The 24,187-nt window shown below is 41.7% G+C and overlaps 1 protein-coding gene across 4 annotated transcripts in view; it reads right to left on the bottom strand.

Annotated features, from left to right (window-relative positions):
• Nucleotides 1-10,970: 10,970 nt before the first annotated feature.
• The window catches only part of LOC122094945 (ABC-type organic anion transporter ABCA8-like), a 55,662-nt gene continuing 42,445 nt past the window's right edge, over nucleotides 10,971-24,187 (bottom strand). For 3 of the 4 annotated variants that reach the window (XM_042665464.1, XM_042665465.1, XM_042665466.1), the window contains 14 exons: nucleotides 23,070-23,189; nucleotides 21,994-22,059; nucleotides 21,033-21,124; nucleotides 20,387-20,507; nucleotides 19,146-19,263; nucleotides 17,955-18,046; nucleotides 16,419-16,579; nucleotides 15,692-15,767; nucleotides 15,334-15,428; nucleotides 13,838-13,957; nucleotides 13,477-13,617; nucleotides 12,638-12,717; nucleotides 11,425-11,480; nucleotides 10,971-11,332 (listed from right to left, as the gene is read on the bottom strand). In XM_042665464.1, the coding sequence (XP_042521398.1) occupies nucleotides 11,234-11,332; nucleotides 11,425-11,480; nucleotides 12,638-12,717; nucleotides 13,477-13,617; nucleotides 13,838-13,957; nucleotides 15,334-15,428; nucleotides 15,692-15,767; nucleotides 16,419-16,579; nucleotides 17,955-18,046; nucleotides 19,146-19,263; nucleotides 20,387-20,507; nucleotides 21,033-21,124; nucleotides 21,994-22,059; nucleotides 23,070-23,189 (1,437 nt within the window). In that variant the 3' untranslated portion in view covers nucleotides 10,971-11,233. The other variant, XM_042665467.1, reaches the window with a different exon arrangement.

Genomic DNA, 24,187 nt, shown 5'->3' with positions numbered 1-24,187 from the left:
AGTGGTACTGGAATTTAAGCTTTAGTCTTTGTGCTGGCTAGGCTAACATTCATACCTCTGAGTCATGCCTCCAGCCCTGATATTTGCTGGTTACTTTGGATAAAGATTCTCACTTATACCCAGATGGTGCCCAGTGCCATCTACCCAAATCCCCAGATGGACACCACTGCCCTCTTTGTTGTGTGAACTTTTCTGTCGGTCTGGCCTTGAACTGTTGTCCTCTGGATCTTAGCCTCCCAAGTAGCTAGCATTACAGGCATGAGACACTGGCACAAGATTAGTAGTAGTTTCTATTTAATTAATTAGTCAGTTAACCTTCTTCAGAGGGAATTTGGAGAAAGAGAATAAACATCATAAAGTGTTAAATTCCACTTTAAATTTCCTTTTCTCTATTCCCCTTTTGTTCTTGCTATATGAATAACAGGTATATGTCTATCCATATACACATACATGTATGCATATCTGTGAATATTTGTATACATTCACAAGTAATGTTCCTTTTCTGATGCTAGCAGCAAAGTTTCTTTAATGGTCTTCAGTTTTTGAGCTACATTCCCAATTATTTCAGGCAGGAAGTATTAAGAAAACTTTGCTACAGGACAGCCTGCAGCTACTCATTCTTACATTTTTCTTTTCTGAGTTCAATTCCCCAAATGGTCACTCCTAAATGGTGTGCAGTATCCTGTACTCAACTAGGGGTGGAGTGTTACCCTTGAACCCTGACCTCTACTTGTCTGTGTCCCAACTCTATTTGCTCAAACTGTAGTAACCTCCCATGCTGGAAGCCTGTCTGCTGACAGCTCCAACTTCTCATCTTCTCAGCTGAGCCATCTCTGGGATCCTCACTTTCAGCACTAATTAATAGAGTGACAAATTAGGTGTTGTTTCCGGGGCAACAAGCTCAATTGCATGCAACTAACGGGTGTGGAGAGACGGTGAAGTATGTGATGTCCAACTTGCCAGCATCCAACCGGACTCTCTGTTACTGTGGGAGAAACTGAAAAAAAAGTTTTGAGCAACAGAGTATGTGTCTCATGTCAATTTCAGATGTGCTGCAAAAATTTCCCTTGCATTTTCAAAGTGTTTAAATATTCATAATGTGAAAGATAAAACGATAATACTTTCCTGGGGAGGAACTCAGAAACTTCTGATGTGTTTTGAATGGTATTCAAGGTTATTTTCATACCTGGATTCATACTCTATCAAAGCATACAGTTCTCCTATAAGCCACAACTAACAAAGCCTGAGCGGAAGCCGTTAAAATCAGATGAACCAAAAGAAATAAAACCAAAAAGTTAACAATTAACCACATTAATGTAGCCAGTCACTATCCAAGAGCCCAAATTATTCCAAAATAATTTAAAAGTCCAAATTCCTGAGTAAGCTTATATCATGCCTACATCATATTATTGTAGACATAGACCAAGAGTTTAATTTTATGAAGAAAACATAATTTACCTGAAGCAGCTCTAAACCAGCTCCCTTTTGTTCATATTTCTGCCCTCCACAAACCTGCTAGTTTAATAACAATATGAATTACATTCATTATAGACTATGGACTCTTCAATTCTAATATATTTAAAACATATCACAATTGAGATATGTATTAACGGAAGTGAGTACAGGAAAATGTGTCTGTAGAAGAAAGAGAGAGGGAAGAATAGAAAGAACACGAATTTTTGAGGCAGTGGAACTAACCAGTAGAATAAATGTCATTATGAATTTACACAAATTCACAGACCATACAACACTAGGAATGAACCCTAATGTGTCATGTGGACTTTGGATATTAATGTACAAATGTTGGTCCATCAATTGTGACTAGTATGACTTTTTGACAGGTTATGTGGGAAGTCGATGCATAAGTGAGAGCAGAGGGTATAGAAGCAATCTCTAGACCTTTCCACTGAACTTTACTATGAGCCCCAATCTGCCCTAAAATAGGTTTCATTGAAACAAATAAAAGAAAGAAAGATACCCACACAACCACATTCCCATTTCAGATCCACTCCACTCTATAGTCCGGCGTGAATGATACTCAATTTATTGGTCTCCCTAGCACATTTTCTCTACATTCCACTAAATCATTTGGGCATGATGAATTCCAATAGTGTGAAATTCTCTTGGCATTCATACATTTTAGGGCATGAAGCAGAGAGAGACACACGAACGGGGCTTCAACTCTGGAGATTCCAGAGCCAGAGAGAACAGCAGGCAAAGATGGAGAACATGCTAGGCTGACTTGCCAGGTAGGAAGCGATGCCTCCTGACCTGTCTTAGAAAACTCAGTGCTGGACTACTTCTGAACATCCCTTAACAAAGCAGACCTGACTCAGCTACAAGGAAAGAGAATCATGCTCAGGAGAGAAGAATAAATGAACAAATGACCAAGCTGAATGACTTCAGTGGGAAAGAATTCACTGCTAATGAAGCATAAGAAGCCCATCAATGTGTACAACAGATGTTGTAAACATCTTAAGTTGTACCAAATGGGGTGAAAAGCTTGCAGAATGAGATATCTAGGGCTAGGCTGTTAGAAATGCAGTTTAGTGCCAATACAGCCTTCCACTTCTTGCTTCACAGCCATGTTGCCTGAGAACTACTGACCCAAGAGGAAGGTGTTACAGAGGCTCAACGTGTAAAAATCATCCTGTTCACTAGGTGCTGGTGGCTCATGCCTGAAATCCTAGCTACTCAGGAGGCTGAGAGCTAAGTATCATGGTTTGAAGCTAGCTGGGGCAGGAAAGATTGTGAGACTTATCCCTAATTAACCACCAAAAAGCTGGACGTGGAGCTGTGGCACAAATAGTAGAATGCTAACCTTAAGCAAAACAGTTCAGAGACAGCACTCTGCTCCTGAGTTCAAGCCTCAGGACCAGTGCACGCACGCACACACACACACACACACACACACACACACACACACACACACACATCATCATCATCATCATCATCATCATCATCATCCTCATCCTGTTATTCAGCTCCTAGTGCTCATTTCCTTTGGTGCTTATATTTTGGTGATGTAGAGTTGTGTAACATTCCCACCTTTTCCTATGTGACATGCATTTTGGGGCAATTTAATCTCTTCTTTTGGTCAATATTCTCTTGTCAGATTCTTCCCCCCACCTCCCCCCATAATCATTTACAATTTCTGGTTGACCAGTTATCTTAATGTTGTATGTATGTATGTACGTACATATGTATGTATGTACGTACGTATGTATGTATGTATGTATGATTTTCCACTTTTATTATATGTTTTACCATCTTTTCCAAAATCTCTGAGGATTTGAAATGGAGGAGAAGGATTTATTTACCTAGAAACAGAACATTTCCATTTAAGACTGAAAGGGCAAGAAGCAGAGAAATCAAGGATCAACCTTTCTTTTCTCTCTACTTGCGTAAGACTCAGGACTTTCTAGCATATGTTTACAAGAGTGAGGCTGTTGTATCGTCAGTGACCCTTAAGTCACTGAAGTACTGCTCTGAAATAATTGTTTTCCTTTCTTCAGTATGGACAGCCTCAGATTCTGCTGTTGAGCACCATTTAGCGCTCTACTTTGTGTTGGGGCTTTTCACTGGAGGGGTTCTTGGGGGGTAGTGCAGGCCCTACCTTCCCCTTTCCTTCTTTTATTAGCATATTTAAATTTTACAAAGGGGTTACATGATCATAGTTCCAAACATTAGAACAATGTACTTTGATCATACTTAACTCCCGTTATTACTTTTTCTTACTCTCTTGTTTTTAAACAATTTAGTGGGTTTCATTATTTTACTTTAATTTACCCTGTTATCCTCTCTCTACATTTCTTGTTTTTATTCTCTGCATAAAGACTTTCCTAAAGTGTTTGGGTAAACAAAGTAACTTGTATGAGACTCCATATTCTTCTTTTTAAATAAAAACCCTAAGTGTATTGAAATATATTCTTCAAAGTACTGCAGGATAAGTTAGGTCACTGTATGACAAAAAATCTCAAACAAAAAGGTAGATTGAAGTTCATTTTAATTGTTTTTTCCAGGATGAATTATGTGAGAGCCCAGATAGCAATTATCAGAGATTTTTGGAAGTTCAGATCTGGGCTTTTTCCTTCTGATTTGTAAAGAATATGAAACAAGACATGTGTGGGCCCTAATGACATCAATATGGAGCTCCCAGGGAAAATAAATTAAAAGCAGAGTATTGTACATGTTTTCTTTTATCATGACTACTTAATCCAAAACTTGTGAAATTTCAAATTCGCTTCTTAGCCTTGACTAGCTTCACATGACAAATGATCCAAATGGTAAAATACTCCTTTTGGAGAAATGGTTGTTATTTGGCTCAAAAATGCATAGACATCGCAAGTTTAGACTTGAGAAAATAAGAGCAAAATCCTCCAGAGTATGGCTTAATAGAAACTGGAACAAAATAATGTGTGTGTGTGTGTGTGTGTGTGTGTGTGTGAGAGAGAGAGAGAGAGAGAGAGAGAGAGAGAGAGAGAGAGTGTGAGAGAGAGAGAGAGAGAGAGAGAGAGAGAGAGAGAGAGAGAGAGAGAGAGAGAGAGATGGTCTGTAGAGTCTCAATTTGTCACCATGCTTTCATGGAAGAGGTAGCTGAGGACTAGAAGAACAAGATGGCCATAAATCTTTGTCAACATACAGGAAGTTGTTTGAGATGTTTGCAAAGCATTACAACTATAACCAGGTAGACACAGACAACTATTCTTTGAACTATTAGCTCAAGTATAGTCCATTACAAAATAAAGATATTGCACTAGAAAGTTTTCTGAAATAAAAAGCCTGTGTCTAGTGACTTTTCTTTGGATGTTTCATTTGAGTATAGAGTCAGAATGTTTTAAGTATTTGAATTTAGGATATGTAATCATTGATGCAGATTAAGAAGAATATGAGAATCCTGGAATCATCTCCCTCTCTTCTTTCTCTCTCTCTCCCTCAAAACAGAACAACAAAATTTCCAGATGTTGTCTCTTGTGACATCCTGTCCTCCAAGGGTTCATTCTCATCTGTGATGAATCATTTTCAAGTCTCTGAAGTACTGTTGTTCCAAGAAGCCATTTTTCTAATCTTCGTGTGAACTTTTTTAAATCGAGCATAACTTTTGAATACTGACTTGAGTAGTCTGCAGATTGTAAGCATCAGAGAGAAGCAGGGGTTTAATGCCAATAAAAGAAGCTGATGGACCAATGCTCCTGATTCCCCTCTTCTGATCATGTAGGGACAATCTATTTCCTCGGCTCGACCCAGTGCAGTGCTTCTGCTTGAGGAGGGAGGGTGTTGAGGTAAAGATGATGACGTTCTTCATGGTGACAGTTCAGAGTCCAGCAGCATGGAGGATTCAGTGACTATATCCAGTGCAGTTTCCATCAATGGTCCTGCAGCAGTGGCCTGTCACTACGACCCTGAAATAGATCATCTTGGAGGTTGGCAGTACGTTCCTACTATTTTTTTTTTTAGCTTGCCCCGGCCCCCATTTTTGTGACTTCCCCAATATGTTTACCATAAGGCCACTAACAGCTGCCAGATTAGTCTGCTATGATTTCAAGCAAGGCGGTTAGATCGGCTGAAAAGCAATTCCTTGAAGCTGGGGGGATGGGATCCATCTTGAGTTTGAGGTTGACACAAATATCCGTAAGTACAATTCCATGAGGTCATTGTGTACATGCGCTGGCTGAGCTCGGCAGAAAGCTGGCAGAAAGAAAAGATCACATGTGTCTATGTGCGTTCGCTTGATGTGGGTCCTTTTCCTAAGGCACCGTGCCATCCCGATTCAAGAGCACTCGGAGGATCAGAGCGAGTCAGCCCTCCGACTCTTGCTGGTGGCCTGTCTCCAGCTAGGAACTACTCTGGTTTAAACACTCATGTCTTTCTCTTCCCCAGTAGGGACATTGACGTACCATGTGACATTCACATTTCTTTCAGTTTGTAGAACAAGGGCCTTGTTTTGTGGCCTGTAACAGACATATGTTTCGAACTACATTTCCATCACTCCTCTAACTTCAAGTCATGCTATGGGTATAGCCATACATATGACCCATCCTGTCCCTTTTCCCCAAATACCCTCAAACCATGTGAAGAGTCCAAGTTGCACAAGAACCAAGGGAGTGGAGAACCTTTTGGACAGTGGGTCGTGGGGTTGGGAAGCTCAGACATGAAGCTTTCTACCACATCTGTCCAAGTCTCCCCAGCCACTTTTAACGTTTGGTGGGTGGATAACAATCTGGCCAAATTATACTCCAGATCTTTTAAGCCTGTCAGGCTTCTAACTCCTGCGGCCTGAGAGTTAAGGAAAGCATTGAGAATTCCAGTAAGTTCTTAGATCAGTGTCAGCTTTTAAGATTTGTGGGTTTTTTTTGGGGGGGGGTATCCCTTATGCGTTCATAGCTTTGTAAACAAGCATGCATACAGAGGTGTTATTTCCATGGCTGTTTCTATGACTGATCAGCTCTCCATTAAATGTCTAGCTGGTCTGCTGACTGTCCTGAATTCAGTTCCTCAAGCTGTGAGTCTTTGATTCCAGACTGTGGCTGCCACCTCTTCCCATGCATGAGCCTCAGGGCAGGTCTTATGGACACACTGATGATGCTGGTCCCAGTGGAGTTGCCAAACAACTATTGGCAGTCCAGGAACCCGTTATTCTCCAGGGAAGAGGTCTTCAAAAGGGAAGAGGTCTCTGATTGGCCCTTGGGTGCTCAGTTTATGAGGTTGCAGAAGAGAGCTTTAGGACACTATGAGGTACAGGCTATACCAGTTTATTTGTAAAGAAAAGCAAAGGCCAGGCGCTGGTGGCTCACACCTGTAATCCTAGCTCCTCAGGAGGCTGAGATCTGGAGGATCGTGATTCAAAGCCAGCCCGTGCAGGAAAGTCTGTGAGACTCTTATCTCCAATAAACCACTAGAAAAACCAGAAGTGGCACTGTGGCTCAAGTGGTAGAGCGCTCGCCTTGAGCTAAAGAGCTGAGAAACAGTGCTCAAGCCCAGAGTTCAAGCCCCATGACCGACCCAAAAAAAAAGAAAGAAAAGCGAAGGTCGGAAGATAGTATATACAACTCAGCCGTGGGATCGGCACAGCTGATAACAGATGTCACAAATGAGCAAATATCACAGCTATTTATTGTGGAAGACTAGGTTAGAGGGTTGACTCAAAATAAGCACTCCTCTTTAATCTGACACTTGGTACATCAAATCATTCTCATAGCTACAGAGTTTCATCAATTGGCCCACAGGTGACTCAAGGTTGTTCAGCTCATAGATATTTGATTATCCCCAGAAATGAAAGATGGATTCTGCCAGAGGCTGCCTTCAAGATTGGTGTCCACCCTTGAGATGTTTACTTTGCAGAAGAGTTACCTTCCCAAGAGCTTCCTCCCTCCCCACCCCAATCTCCAGAATAAGTCTTCCTTTCATTTCCCTTTTCAGTTCCAGAACAGAAAAAGCAGCTGGGCCAACACAGGAAGTGAGAGGGAAGGAGCTGTTCTTTTGCTCTTCTTTTTTTTTTTTTTTGGGGGTCCTGTCGTGGGGCCTGAACTCTGGGCCTGGGCACTGTCCCTCAGCTCTTCAGCTCAAGGCTAGTGCTCTACCACTTGAGCCACAGCGCCACTTCCGGCTTTTTTCTTTTTGCTTATGTGGTGCTGGGGAATCGAACCCAGGGCCTCATGCATGCAAGGCAAGCGCTTTACCACTGAGCCACCTTCCCAGCCCCTCTTTTGCTCTTCTTACTAAACGGTATAACGTTGACGCAAGTGTAAGGCTTAACTCAAAGAAAATGATGTCCGTGTGCTTTTAATCAAGCAATTTGTTAACACATCTTGTTTGTTCCTGAATTCCTTGCTGCTGGTTCCCATGTCTCTTTTCTCTGATCTGTACATGTGATGTAGTCTCCACTATTTTACCATGTACACTAGGGCTTTTTCAAGAGTGAAATTCTCTGTACTTTTCTTCTCTCCCACTGTTTCTCTCCCTCTTTCTCTCTCTCCCTCTTGTATTTTTAATAGTTGGGAATGAGATTATGTTTTCTTGTTTCAGGGTTGTTCTCTAGAAAAGGGAAATATTTCACCCCAGCCTGTTTTTTACTGGAAGTTGCCTAATAGTTTTTCTGAGGAAGACGAACCATTGAAGCTCTCATATAACTGATATATATATATATATATATATATATATATGCATATATATATATATATTTATATGAAAGTATTCAAATTTACTTGTTAAAATGTTACCATTTCACAGATGCTGTGTTCTCTCTTCCCTACAGAACAATTTTTAATTTCCCCTTTGTTTTCTACAGAATATTTCAGAATGATATTTCTATATCTTTAGCAGCTATAGTACTTTCAGTACTTAATGAGAAACATGGCTGGTCAGATTAGGTTAATTCCTTTATGATATGGCTGTATCCATGGTTTTTTTTTTGGTTTTTTTTTTTTTTTTTTTTGGTCATGGGGCTTGAACTCTGGGCCTGGGCGCTGTCCCTTAGCTCTTCAGCTCAAGGTGAGCGCTCTAACACTTGAGCCACAGCGCCACTTCCATGGCTGTATCCATGTTTTAATGATGAAAACTTTGCACGTTCTCTTTTAACATCATTGGCAGGAATGGAGCGTCATTTTCCACATGGCTAATTTCCATCCATCCTTTCCCTCCTCTCATCATGTGTTTCTTAGGTGTTGTTTTCTCTTTTTTGTTGTTTTATTCTCCCCATGGTCCTAGTAGTATGATTATATTTTTATTTTTTAGTTCTGAGCTATCTTACAGTATTTCAATGATTACTCCCATTGATTGATTATTCAATCAATTACTCCCATTATTTGTTTCTGAATATGATACTTACAAACATATCAAGAGAACAAATAATAAGGAACAAGCAAATCCTTTAACCTGAGTTATTTTAAGACCCAGGGTCCTTTTAAATGAGAAAAGTACTCTGTTCAATTAATGTGATGTGAAATACATAACCAAACACATTAACAATCTCGTTTAATTTGCAGGCCCTTCATTCTACCTTCAGTTTAATAACCTTGTGCCTTAGTGGACATAGAGGTTAGAGTTCCAGTATCCATCAGACCATTTCTCTACTTCAATTTTAATAAACCAGTGTCATTAGATTTGCTAGAAAGAAATTAGCTAATATGAGCTAATTGCATCACAATCCCAAATGCTATAATGATATGTGGAGATTGGCTCAACGCTCAGATCCTTGCATGCTCACGAGACAAATTAGATTATAATTGACTTGATAGTTACCAGTGATTGCAACAAAAATATAAGAAAATAATACCAGATGAGGACCTTGTCACCTCCTTATCCTGGACTTTTGAAGTATATAATTAATGCAGCATTAATAGAAATAGTAGAACTAAGTAATAGAAAACTTAAAAACCTAATAGAATTTAAAAAAATTCACAAATATTAGAAGTGCTGTTTTATCAGAGATGACTTGCATGGTGGTTTTGAGTAGTTATTTTTGCTGTTGTTCTATTTTTACCTAAATTTGGGGTATTTGTTCTAATTACATCATTAGTGTCTCCTCCCTGGTCTTAAAGTGTCTCTGATAGCTTTACAGACCTTGCTTGCTTTCTTCATTCACATTTCAGAACTTTTCAAGAGCTCCATCACACCTTTACCATGACAAAATGGCTCCAGATCCCCTTTCTCCCTCTACAGCCCAACCCTCTGATGCCATCCCTGTCCTCTCAGAGCTGATTTTTTTTCTTTTTGTGTTTCTCTGCATTCTTTTTCAATGCTCTCTTTCAGCCCTGTTGGTATTTCTTCCGTAAAGGAGCCAGGCTCTTGACCTTTCTGAGCTTCAGATCACATTCCTTTACTATATCTCATGTCTTGAGGAGCAGATATGTGACTTAGAGTTTCAGAAATCTGTGTTCACACAGACATAGCAGTTTCCCTCTGTTTGTTTTAAGTGTCTGTGCTACACAAAACCCTCTCTTCAGAGAAAGCAAAGGAAATGGCCATTCATAAAGGAACCCACAGTATTGACAACAAACAGAAACTGGATGTGTCATTACTTAGAAACCTACAACTAAATACTCAACAGCTGTGGCCAATGGTGAAAACGCCACATACATTGGACATCGAATAGCCACAGATCAGAGCCATGGCCATGATATTTAAAAAATTTTGCAATTGTAATGATTATATGCTGTAATTTTTTTAACAATTTGAAATTATTTGTAAAATGTTTCAGTGGAATTTTAAGTTGGAGGCCACAGGGTCAAGAAACAAAATGTAGTGCCTGAAACAGAAAAGGTCTTAAAATTATATACAAAAATGATTTTATCTCTTTACTTACTTGGTAATTTGACCAGTTACTACATTTATGTGGCTTCAGAGATCAAGTGAAAAACAGCCAGAGGAAGATCAGTTATCTTCCAGGCCTCTCTAATGCCTAGGTTTAAAAATATAATGGAAATTGGTTTAAAGGAGTGGGAAAAAAAACAGTCAGTTCCTCATGAGAAATTTTGGTTTTCAGCCTCTGTTTCAATCATAGTGGTTACTCAGGGATGTGGTAAACATGATGATATCGATACTGGATCTTATGATAAATGATGTTTCATACTTTTAGCCATAGGTGAGACCCCAAAATATATTCAAAAGTTAACTCCTATCAATCTATCAATTTCCCTCCCCACTTATTCTCCTCTTCAAGAATCCAATGTGTAGCCTACAAAATTATGAAGAGTGAAGGAAGGTGTGGTGGAGAAAGGATGGGTGAAAACGTTGAAAGGGACCACACTGATCAAGATATAGTATATCCGAAAATGGCTTTGTTAAATGGCAACGTTGTACAACTACTTAAAGCTATCTGAAAAGCTTAAAAAATATATGAAGTGAGAAAAGACGCCATCTTTTTAGAATGACTATGGACTTTTCAGACTAGGTTAGAAGAATGTCTTTTCAGATTTTCATTAAGATTACTTCAATCAAAATTGTTGAGCACACTCAGAATCTTAGCCGTATAAAAGTAAATATATTTTATTCAGCAGTATACAGAAATTAGGGCCCAAATGTCCTGCAGAAGCACCAGGGGCTGGGATGGTCATTTCCTTCTACGTACACTCGCTCCACGGCCCAGCCCTCATTATTCCACTGTGCCCCATGAAGAATCATCACCATGTCTATGAAATACTTTCCGAATATAAGCCATTGATACTATAAAAATACATGTCTGCAAAAATAAAAGTAGCCACAGGCTTATTCCCAAACACAGAGCATTTGTGGTTTAAGGCTCTTCCTGGGGGAGGAGCTTCCACTTCACCGAGAGGTCCAGTTCCTCATCAAAACCATCCAGCTCCTGTTCCTTGGAAAGCTCTAGAAAGACCTGAAAGGGATGAACGGGGAAAAGATGTCACATGGCACGGACTCCATGCTTAGATTTTTATGGACTGTGAAAAATCACTAGAATGAGCTCACCTGCTCCAGGGTGGACTGTGATAGGCTATAATCCTCCAGATCAAAGTTCTGTTTAACTGCGAGAAGATGAAACGGTGTTAGGCGTTTCTGTATTTTTTATATATAAATCACTCAGGAAAGGATGGAAGTAGCACTGTGGATCAATTGCTAGAGTACCAGTCTTGAGCAAAAGAAGCTCAGAGACAGTGCCCAGGCCCCCAGTTCAAGCCCCAGGACCAGCACACACATACACACACACACACACACACACACACACACACACACACACACACACACACACACACAGAAGTACTTGTGAGGTAGGTTTTATAGGGAGTAAATATCTAGGGCCTCTCTAAAAGCCATCACAACTTCTCCTAATGGGATTGAACATCCTTTCCTGTTGGCTTAAATAAACTTGGAATGATATAGCTGGAGTTAGGGTGAGGACCCAACAGATTGGAAATATGCTACCCAAAGTCCTAGGCTAGTGTAATTTTGGCATGAAACTGCAGGGGATGACCACATGGCTCAGAAAGGTGGAGTGTTCAGCTCAGAAGAGTGGAGAGAAGTTGTGTTACCGTGACCTTGGGTGCTGTTAGCAGGGGTCAGAGGGGCATTCTAGAACCAGATCTCATTCTCTTCTTTAGGGCAAGTAACAATCAAGCGAAAACATCACTGAGCCGAGACAAACAGAACAAGGAGGCATTCTGAAAAGCACCATTCAAAGCCACCAGTCCAATGGGATAACAAGGAACAGGCGATAACAGGGCCATGGTCATTTTACAGAACAACAGAGCCAGCAAGATTGCTTGGATGGCCAGATGGGAGCTGGGTTCTTTACAAACTGACCAGGCGACCTAACAAGATGGCAGTCCTTAGACAATTTAATTTTAAGTATGTTTGCATCGATGCTTCAAATGAAAGCATTCTCTGTGAAGGCAAGGATATTTAAGTTTTGACCTAGGTTATACCAATATACATATATATGCAAAATACATGAATAATAACACATAAAACAAAAGTAAAAATCATTCCCATGAGCCCCTGAGACACACAAACACAGGCTCCCTTCATCTCTTCTAGCTCTGGTACGCCTAAAATGCAAGTTAGGATTGTAACTCTTAAATTTAAGGCATTCTGTCACATTTCACTTTTACTGTGCAGATAGGTAAGTTTTGTGAGTTAGGATTTTTCCTCTTCCAGGATCTTATTCCAAAGACATAGTTCTTACCCTTTTCTAACTTGAAGAAAGCTTGGGCTAAAGGCCGCACATCTTCTACGGGCAACTTATAAACCATCAGAGAAGAGTATCTGGGAGGAAAGGAGAGAAGAGGAGAGGAGGGAACAGAGGAGAAGAGAGGGACATCCAGGGAGAATTATGATTATGTAAAGTTTAAATTATTAATACATTTTTGAAACAAAACGATTAGATTTATATGCTGGTCCAGCCAGCCACTTGTTAATTTGGTAATGCTAACTAACTTGCCTCTCTGTCCATTTCTTCTTGTTTTTTTTTTGAATGTTATTAATCTTACTAATTATTACAAGAATTACTTCCCAACAACGTTAATCACAGGTGGATTGAAAGAATATTTGGGCACTGCAGCCATCTCATTTACATAAATATGCCACATTGTAAGTCTACTAGAGAGCCCAAAGGATTTGCCTTTAGTGGAATTTAAAACATAGGAACAGGCAGCAAAAGATAGCAAAGTGGGCCCAGGGTCTGGCCTGAGAAGGCTTGTCAAAGTGCAGCTCTCTTCTGAAAAGTCTCCACTTCTTTTCTATAAAGAAAACTATCAATTCATTTACCAAGGTCTTTCTATAAGGCCAGACTCCTTCAAAACTTTTAAAAAAAATATCTCATGTTTCTTTAGAATGACAGCATCTACTTTGAAACATCTCTAGGTGTATAACACGTGATCTATCAACTGGAACCCCAGCTCCCTCGTCTCCAGTTTTTCTTCTACTAGCCAAGGAACGATCTTTCTTCTCTGCTTACTTCTTGAATGGCCACAAGTCAAGGTAACTCATACACAGTACCAGATCCAAGCCAGGAAGAAGCTTTACCGGTCTTGGCGAGCAGCCTGGGGGAAAAGCTTCAGGATTTCCTCATGGAGGGGTTCACCCTGTGCAGGGGTCTTCACCTTCATTTCCAGCAGGTAGTCTTTGCCAAATTTGCTTTTTAGGTGCTGGATAGAACCAATACACCTGGAATTGGGAAGGAGGACAGGGTCATATGGGCAAGGAGAAAGCCACTTAGGACAATGCTTGAGATCGTTGGTGTGCATGGTCTCAAAGCCTTTCCTGCTATGAAACCCATGTACAGCCATTCTGGCAGCTTGCAGTGATCTCTTCCTGTCCACAGGCAATGATGTCTCCTTGCCATACCCCTTGGAGGCCATGCGTGGCCTCGGGGCCAGACGCTCACCTCAGCCTTCCAGACACCATGATGGCGACACGATCACACACAGCCTCGGCCTCCGCCATGTAATGGGTGGTCAGGAGGGCGGCTCCCTCTGTGTTTCGAACGGTGGCTCGGATCGCCTGCCTGCGTTGCCAAGAGAGGATTTGGAAATGAGAAGATCTTTTTAAAATTATCCTTAAGTACTTGTACAAAGGAGTTGGCCGTTTCACAAAGCGGTTTATGGATCTATCTTGACCAATGTCACCCCCCTAGCCCTCCCTTCTTGCCCCTTCCCTTCCTCCTCCTCCTCCTCCTCCTCCTCCTCCTCCTCTTCCTCCTCCTCCTCCTCCTCCTCCTCCTTCTTCTTCTGTTGGTTGTGGGGCCTGATCTCTGGGCCTGGCCGCCGTCCCTCAGCTCTTTAGCTCAGGGCTAGCACTCTGCCACTTGAGCCACAGCACCACTTCTGGCTTTTTTATTTTGGCTTATGTGGTGCTGAGGAATCAAACCCAGGGCCTCATGCATGCGAGGCAAGCGCTCTACCACTGAGCCACCTTCCCAGCCCCCCTTACTCTTCTTAATTCTGTACCCCTCTTCATTTTCCCACCCCTGACCCCTTGATAAACTGGAAAGGGATGGAGCAAGGAATGCTCTACGGACACTAGTGTGACAATGAAGAGACCAGGTCCAGGAGGACTCATAAGAGGACAGGGAGAGCGAGGAAGGGAACAGCCAGGAAGGAGCTGTTTCACTGGAGACAGGCACTGAGGAGGATGCTTACAGAGTACAGTATTTACCACAAGCTTGCATTGATGGAGAAACACTGTGGAAAGAGGATTGCACATGAAAAGACAATGCAGAAGGAAACATACGGTGCAAAACTCAGCCACAGTAAGACGAAAATGAGTGCAGAAGAAAAAGACCGCAATGATAGCCATTTTTACAACTAATAGGAATGGCTCCTGTGCCATGTTCTGAACACTACGTGGCTGTGGGGTCCCTCATCAGCCTTGATCAATGATGCTGCTCAGAGAGAGTAGCTTCCGTCTGAGGCAGTGATTCTAATTCCTCCCGTGAAACACATGGTTATAAAATATTATCAGGGAAAGGTGTCATTTATTTTGTGCTAAGTATGTGTTTACTATTGATATTTAATTTTGTTTACCGTATTAAGAAATAGATTTAAGGGATCTTTTCTTGGGGGGGAAGGGTTGGTCGTGGGACTTGAACTCTGGGCCTGGGCACTGTTCCTGCACTCTTCAGCTCAAGGCAAGCGTTCTACCACTTGAGCCACAGGGCCATTTCCGGTTTTCTGCTGGTTTATTGGAGATAAGAGTCTCAGGGACTTTCCTGCCCGGGCTGGCTTTGAACCGTGATCCTCAGATCTCAGCCTCCTGAGTAGCTAGGATGACAGGCGTGAGCCGCCAGCGCCCCGCACGGGATCATTTTTAAGTGAGTGAAACAGCTCTCAACCTCACTGCCAGGCCCCTGCACTGGCTCTGAAGATAGAAAATGTGCCTCACCACATTTGCTGCTGCCCCTCGGGGTCCATGCCTGTGGATGGCTCATCCAGAAGCAGCACCGACGGGTTTCCCAGGATGCTTAGCGCAAAGCACAGCTGGAAAGAGAGGCATCACCCAACAGGTCTGTGGGGGTGCTCAGAGCATCCCGAAGTCTTATCCACTCTCCCTCTCTCTCTTGCCAGTCCTGGGGCTTGAACTCAGGGCCTGAGCGTTGTCCCTGAGCAACTTTTGCTCAAGACTAGCACTCTACCACTCGAGCCACAGCTTTTTTGTGTACGTAGTACTGAGGCAGCGAACCCAGGGCTTCATGCATGCTAGGCGAGCATTCTACCACCAAGCCACCTTCCCAGCTGCATACCTTTCTCTTCACTCCCTCTGCTAAGGTCTTCACGGGGGCCTTCAGGTGGTCCTGCAGCTTGAGCGCGTCCACCAGCCTGGGGGGAAGAGCAGCCCGGGCTCACAGTGAGCTAGACAGGCAGAGAGCTGATGGAGGACAGGACGGCAAGGGCAGGCACACGGGAGGAGAGCTCTGACATGCAGTTCGGGAAATCCTGGCTTAGTGATTGTGAGGACAGGTGCTACCGCATTCTGGTTTGAGGGCTCTGAAAATACACTGCCATCAGCTGAAAGACCGTAGGCACATACCACGAGATCTACCCATCAATGCCCTTTTCTTTCCATGTTTCATTTGAGGACTTTTTTTTTTTTTTTTTGGTTGGAACTGGGGCTTGAACTCTGGGGCTGGGCGCTCTCCCTGAGTTCTTCAGCTCAAGGCGAGCGCTCTACCACCATAGCACCACTTCCTGGTTTCTGGTGGTTTATTAGAGATAAGAGTCTCATGGACTTTCCTGCCTGGGCTGGCTTTGAACCGTGATCCTCAGATCTCAGCCTCCTGAGTAGCTAGGATGACAGGCCTGAGCCACCAGCTCCAGGCCTTGAGGACATTTTTTGTTAACACTTTGAAACCATTTCCTATATACTTCCCAGTGTGGGTTGGCATTCCGTGCCTTCCATCCTGAACTTCCTGTGCGACCTCTGCCCGCCCCCTGGATAGAGAACAGAACAGAACAGAACAGGTGCAGTACCGTGTGATGGTGACTTCCTTGTCACCTTTGCTCAGTCCCTTCACAGCTGCAAACACCTCCAGGTGTTCCCTCACTGTCAGGTTGGGCCACAGCACATTCTCCTGCGGGCAGTACCCCAGGAACCCCAGCGGGTCCCCTTCGCTGCTCCCTTTCAGCAGCACCTGTGGGTAGAAGTCACCATCAGAGCCCACATTCTTCAGTGCTTCTCTGAGGACCTCCGTGGCCACCGCCTCTTCATAAGCTTCGACACATGGAGAGGAGATCCAGAACCTAATGGAACTTAATCATCTGTAATGAATTTGTTTGCTTTAGGGAACAGTCACTAGGAGTCAATACAATTATGTGCACAATACAAAACAATTATGTGCACAACTATAACGGATTCTGTGTGGCACCCTGCCATCTTGGCCCCCATTCATGGCCAATGTTGGCATCACAATGAGAATGAAGCACATTAACTCAGTGACTCACTATTCAACTTCACTCTGATCAAATATTCCTGAGTAGTTTCTGCGTGACAAATTTTGTGCTCCCTGTTGATCCAGTGGAGAATGGAATGGCTGATGTTTGCTGATTTTTGATGAGTGAAACAGGAAATGAATAAGTAGAAGGAGTGAACGTGGGTCTGAAGTGGGGCTTGTGGAAATCGTGGAGCTGAGGTGAACAATAATGCAAATGTGGTTTTGATGATTAGAAAGCCTATCTGCTCAGAGGCCATTTCAACAGAGGAGGAAAAGGTGCAGGTATGGACGAGGCAGAGGCTAGAGATCTGGGGCAAAGAGCAAGAACAAAGCCCAGTGCAGGGTGAAACATCTTCTCCCCAAGTAGTGTGTTTTAATAGAGCTCTGCACTTGAGTCACTGAGCGTCTTGTGAAAGTCAGGGAGTATAAGTGTTTACTGTTATTCTGTTCTGTTTAAACTTCTACTCAAGATCCACACAGAACAAACCGGGAGCACAATGTTCCTTGGAAACTGTGTTTTACTTAGACTTCTTGATAAGGCTTGTGTGGATTCTGGTGATGATTTCGGATCGAATATAGAACATTCCTTGTTGATGCTTATGAAGACTCCAATAAACTATTCCTTTTAGGGTTTAATTTTTGTGTGCCTTTGGTAATAATGTTGGCACTTATTCTTCTGAGTACTGGATTTATTATTTCCATTATTTAATGACTGCATGATGCCTTGTTTTATAAAAATTTTAGCACCAGTCAGCGCCTGGTGGCTCACACCTTTAATCTTAGCTATTGAGGAGGCTGAGATCTGAGTAACCACCAAAAAGCTGCAAGTGGAACTGTGGTTGAAGTGGTAGAACACTAGAACAGAGCAACGAAGTTCAGGGACAGTGCCCAGATCTTGAGTTTAAGCCCCAGGATCAGCATACACACACACACACACACACACACACACACACACACACACACACACACACACACACACACACACACACACACACACACACACACAGAGTTATAGTATCTTGTAAATTTATTTTGAGCACAACTGGATAGTATATCTTCCATTCTCTTCACCTACCTGGCCAGCAGTTGGCTTCATGTCCCCAGTTATCACCTTGATGGATGTGCTTTTACCAGCCCCATTGTGTCCTAACAACCCTAAAATCTCACCTGAAAACAAACAAACAAAAAGTTACACTGACCATGAAGGAATTTGAATAGTACAATTAAGAATAAGAGTCCAGGGCTGGGAAGGTGGCTCAGTGGTAGAGTGTTTGCCTTGCATGCCTGAGGCCCTGGGTTCGATTCCTCAGCACCACATAAGCAAAAAGAAAAAAAAAGCCGGAAGTGCCACTGTAGATCAAGTGGTAGAGCGCTAGCCTTGAGCTGAAGGGCTGAGGGACAGCGCCCAGACCCAGAGTTCAGGCCCCACGACCGGACCAAAAAAAAAAAAAAAAAAGAATAAGAGTCCGTCTGGGCACCAGTAGCGTATGCTTGTAATCCTAGCTACTAAGGAAGTTGAGATCTGAGGATCATGGTTCAAAGCCAGCTCGGGCAGGAAAGACCGTGAGACTCTTATCTCCAATAAGCCATCAGAAAACCGGAAGTGGTGCTGTGGCTCAAGTGCTAGAGCGCTTGCCTTGAGCTGAAGAGCTGAGGATCAGTGCCCAGGCCCAGAGTTCAAGCCCCATGACAGACCAAAAAAAAAAAAGAAAGAAAGAGTCTGAAGGCTTACAATGTCCTAGCTATTTTTTCAATATAGTGTCTTATTTAATCTGTACAGCTGTCCTGAGAAGTCATCACATTCTATTTTTACATAGTTAGGGACAAAGCTCTCAAGAATCAAATTCACGTGGATAGAAAATGACAAAGCCAGCCATTCCTGTCTGCCAGGAGTGTCACGTTCTGTCCCCTGTAGTCCTGACCCCTATGCAACGATGACAGAAACTGAAATCCTCTAACACTTGCTGGCCTAGCCTTTAGTACAGGCTGCTACATGTCTAGCCAGTTCTCATGAGAACAACACAATGTTCGATATTCGATTATGTTCTTTTGATTGTAAAGTCATGATCTCAATGGTTCATTCTAATAGCTTGTGTTTTCTGTGTGGGTGTGACTGTTTCCCTATTCATGAGGTGAGTCAATCAACTTGACTTAGTGATGAGACTTAAAAGAAGCACGGAGGTCTTCCTGCTGTTGGGGTCTGCCTGGGAGCCAAGAGGGTCTCCTCAGAAGCCAGCAAGCCAATGTAGCCAAGCCTGTGCCCAACCTTTCCGAACACAGAAGGAGATGTTTCTGGTGGCTATCTTGTTTTTCCTCTTGGAAAAGCAATGCTTCCTCTTCCTGGCATATTCCTTGCGTAGACAGCTGGCAATAATGACTGGTGTCTGTAAAGGACAAATAAATTGTGTCAGATCTTTATGTGCTCCACCAACTTTGACAAAGCTCTGTCTTTTATGGGTGTGGTACCCTTTCCTGTCCAGCACAGATATTAAAGAAGTATTTCTCCTGAGGTCTTATGCTTCCTGGTTGTTCCCATAAACTAGCACTTGTTTTAGGAAAGAAGATACCAACATTCTGTTTTCTAACCATGATAGGAACACATGATTTTGTAGGGGCTAACGCAGAGCAGAGCAGGATCAAAGAGATTTAGAAAAGTATTAGATCATCCTTAAAGGGAAAAAAACCCCACAACAGTGCACCCTGAAATGGACTGTACTCTGATTTTAAGCCAGGTGCTTTCTCCAAAAGGCACCTGACTCAGTTTCTATGCCCTCCTACCTTCCTTCCTTCCTTCCTTCCTTCCTTCCTTCCTTTCTCTTTCTTTCTTTCTTCTTTCTTTCTTTCCTTTCTTTCTTTCTTTCTTTCTTTCTTTCTTTCTTTCTTTCTTTCTTTCTTTCTTTCTTTCTTTCTTTCTTTCTTTCTTTCTTCCTTCCTTCCTTCCTTCCTTCCTTCCTTCCTTCCTTCCTTCCTTCCTTCCTTCTTTTACTTTTTGTGGCACTGGGGTTTGAAATCAGGGACTTGCACTTGCTAGACAGGTGCTCTACCCCTTGAGCTACATTCTCCACCCTCTTCGGGGGGCTTTATTTTCCTTTTGATAGGGTCTTGTATTTTTGTCCAGTACTGGTCCAGATAGTGATCCTACTATGTAGACTGGACGAGAGACGTATCACCACATTTGGATTTTTTGCTGTTGCTGAGATGGAGTCTCACTAACTATTTTGTCCAGGCTGGCCTCTCAATCTCTACCTCCAGAGTAGCTGAGATTACAGATGTGGCTTAAAAAATAACAGATGTGTTCCTTTTTTATTATTATTTTGAGAAATGCAAAGAAAACTGATTTTTAATTTGCTCATTTAGATGTTAAAAATGCCGAGTATCATCTAAAAGAGAAAAATCTCATTTCTAAAGGTTAAAACAACTCAAAATCATCTGGGAATTAGACTTGGGATCTGATTACATGTATTGCTAAACATTGGTGTTATTTGACATCATCTTTGCTTGGTTTACCTCATCAACATTGGTAGAATTCAAAGAGTTGGTGGTTCTCACTCTTTCCATCTGAACATCTTCATCTTCCCATTCGGGCTGTTCTGGATTTTGAAGTGCATCACTGCTTCTTGGAGAAATTCTACATGCAAAACCATCCATTCATAGTTAACGTGTGGCTTTTATCTTTGCATTGGGAATTACACATTCTTTAAATTTCCTGCTTGACTGGATCACACAATTAATAGAGCATAATAATCTTACTTTGCCGCACCAGTTTATGACCACTCATCTGGGCTTCTCACTACCCTGGGCCTGTGGGTCACCCTGTTTCTTCTTCTTGAATGGGTAGCATGGCTTCAGCTACCAATAATTCAAACTGATTGTTTCTTAAATTGACTCTAATTATATACAGTATCTCCTTTAATCATCACAATATCTTTAGGGACAAAAACTCTCATTCTAAAGTGCTCTACTGCATGGAGTGTCAGATAGAGCCTTTCTAATCAATGTTCTAAGTCTGCTTCTGCTACTAGAGGGTCCTGTTTGGTTTAAATGTCTGAACCTTTGTTATTTATATTGGTACACTCTTTCTGACCCAGCCTAGGCAGGCACATGACACCACTTAGATCAGTGAAATTAAAGAATCCATTTGATTTATTCCAACCTAAAGAAGGGGTCCTTTCTCATTGATTTCTTTCCAAACTTCCATTCCAGACATCGGAGAATAAAAAGAAAAATAAAAAAGTGAAGTAAAGGCTAGGAATAAAGAGAGAAAAGCACAATTAGAGACACAAAAGATCAATATTTTAGTCTCAAAGATGAAATAGGAACAACTGGACTTTAAAAGAATATATTCAGCCAAATTACAAATTTCTAATAAACTCTTGGGTATATTTGGAACTATTTAGTTTCTTTCTTTTTTTCTTTTTTTCCTCCCTCTCTCTCCCTCTTTTTTTTTCTCTCTCTCTCTCTCTCTTTCTCTCTCTCTCTCTCTCTCGCTATTTCTTTCTCTTTCTTTTGATAGTCCTGGGGCTTGAATTCAGGGTCTTACATTCTTACTTGGATTTTTCACTCAATGTTGGTCCTCTACCATTTGAGCCTTACTTTCACTTCCGTTTTATTTTTTTGCTGATTAATTGGTGATAAGGGTCTCATGGACTTTTCTGCCCAGGCTGCCTTTGAACCACAATTCTTAGATCTCAGCCTCCTGAGTAGCTAGGGTTGTATGTATGAGTCATTCAAGCCTGGTTTGAATTCATTTTCAAACATGAAACAATTACAATTATGAGATACCATTGCTTTTGTTATTTTCTTTTACAGCTGCCCAATATTCTTAAAAATTTGAAAAATATGTTATCTTGTCAGTTGATTATCATCAAAATAATTGGCTCAGATTTAAAAAATATTATACCTCTATAGGCTACAGATAAATAAACTTCATAGAATTTACATGAATGCTCGGGGATAGCACCAGGTCCCAAGATCAAGCCCTAGTACAGGCATACTTGGTGAGCTTGGTATATGTGCATGTGCACATGCACACACACCCACACCCCTACACACACACACATCATTGAGTACAGTAAAAAAAAAAAAAAGGAACAATTTTTGAAGTGTATCCTTACAATTAACAATACCAGAAATGGATCTGTGCGCCTTGATCCTTCACCAAAGACAGATAACATGATAAGCTACAAAAGGAGAGGTAAACAGGAAGGAGAGGTTAAACAGGAAGTTTTGGGTTTATAAAAATAAACTGTATTCACATAATTATGAATTGGCATCAGGCAGCCCCAATAACCTTTCCCTGGATTGCACTATGAGTTGCAGGCAAGCATCTGTATCAAAAATACATATTGAGAAGCTGGCTTCCATCTTCCCAAGGTCTAGGAGCTTCCACTGTACCAATGGGATTTGTGAATCAATGGTCATCTAGTCAGAGAGAACCTGGGGAATCTAAGGTAGTCTCCTAAAACAGTGAGAGAGACAGTGTATCAACTCTCCCACAGAGCTTCAAGCGCCTTCCTGGGTCTTTTTTTTTTTAGTTGGTCGTGGGGCTTGAACTCTGGGCCTGGGCATTGACCCTCAGCACTTCAGCTCAAGTCGAGCATTCTACCTCTTGAGCCACAGCACCACTTCAAGTTTTCTGGTGGTTTATTGGAGATAAGAGTTTCATAGATTTTCCTGCCCAGGCTGGCTTTGAACAGCGATCCTCAGATCTCAGCCTCCTGAGTAGCTAGGATGACAGACGTGAGCCACCGGCATTCGGCTCTTCCTGGGCCTATTAATCCTCCTGCCCTTCCCCAGGTAATTTCTGTCCTCAGGCACTGAGCCTTCTTCCTTCCTTTAGAAGACTTATACAAACCAGAGAGTGAGAACAAAAAAGGAATTGTATTTATATTAGGTGCTCTCTTAAACACCCTGAGATTCCAAAGATTAATGACATCACTGGCCTTCTTGTGCAGCTAAGCAAGTCCAGGGCTTTGGGAGGAAAGGTCTAGAATTCCCCTTCTGTCAGCTAAGGCCAGCTTTCCTCTGACAGATTAGCTGGTGAATATAGCCCTATGTTGGTGAGCGCATCTTGGATACATAAGGAAGGAATCTTCATATACATTCAGTATCTGTCCAGCCCCAACACAAAGCTGAACTTTCACATTGGTCATCAGTTCCAGGACACCAGAGGGAGGTGGTCATAACTTACATCAAGAGAAATGAACAAACAACCGATCAGTGTGGTTGGTGGTATTAAAAACGTGATGCAGTATAGTGGAATATTTTCATAGTTTTCGAATAAAAATCCAGCCACAGAGAACATGGTGATCTAAAGGAAATACAAGTATGTGTGTCAATGGCGTTGAATTTCAATACGCGTTCCAAGCTGAGATGACTCACTCACCTGGGAGATAATGTATTCCAAATTTCAATTCCAACCTCACAATCTCCATTAATATTTCCTCCAACTTCACTTGAAGTAGCTTTTTGCAAAAGTATTACTGGCTAAATATGTTATGACCATGTAGAACATTTTAGTTATTAAAGAGAATAAAAGGATCTGGTAGGTACTGCTCCTTGGAGGTAAATTTTAAAATAACAGATAAATAGTAACAAGGAAAATTAGAATTGCTATCTCATGGGAAATAACTATTAACAACAATCAAAGGAGATTTTTTTGGTTAATTATTCCAAGGAAAAAAATAAGCCTGTAACACTCTAGAAAGGCATAAAGGGAAACACTAACACCCCAAATTCAAGAGAATGTTATAGGTAGTTGGAAGCCCTCAGCCTGTTTTTCTAAAACTTTGTGATAACTTCCTGAAAGTTTATCCTCATCCTATTGATCTTTTTCACTGAATGCTTTCATAGCTTTCTATGACCTGCAGAAGACATCTTCAGAACAGAATTTAAGGCCAGCCATAGTGCCAATAATTATTATTATTAATTATTATTATTAAATTACCCAACATTCTCTCCTAATTTAGATAAAAAAGAGTGACTTTTGGAGTTGATCTTCAGTGGAGCAATTTCTAGTTTTAATTATGCTATTATCCAAATTTGTAATTTTATGTTTGTGGAGGTCTTTACATTTGCTTCTTGTTGGCAAGCAAGATATAGATGGCTTCTTTCCAGCTCAACAGTTCTAGAAACAACTTGGCTACTTTTAAAGGATAATAGGGAAGGAAACAGGATGAGGAAAAGCTGGAAGAAGTTACAGATTTTGAAAAGAATCCATACACGAGGAGAATGTAAAAACATTTCAGACTTCAACATTTATCAGCCTACCAAAGGAAAATGTTAAAGAAGTATTAGCTAAGAACTATA

Source organism: Dipodomys spectabilis, unplaced genomic scaffold, assembly GCF_019054845.1.
Source record: "Dipodomys spectabilis isolate Male_0828 unplaced genomic scaffold, ASM1905484v1 ptg000329l, whole genome shotgun sequence".
Taxonomy (NCBI): Eukaryota; Metazoa; Chordata; class Mammalia; order Rodentia; family Heteromyidae; genus Dipodomys; species Dipodomys spectabilis.
Note: the sequence above shows the minus strand (reverse complement) of the source record. Positions and strands in the feature narration are given on the sequence as shown.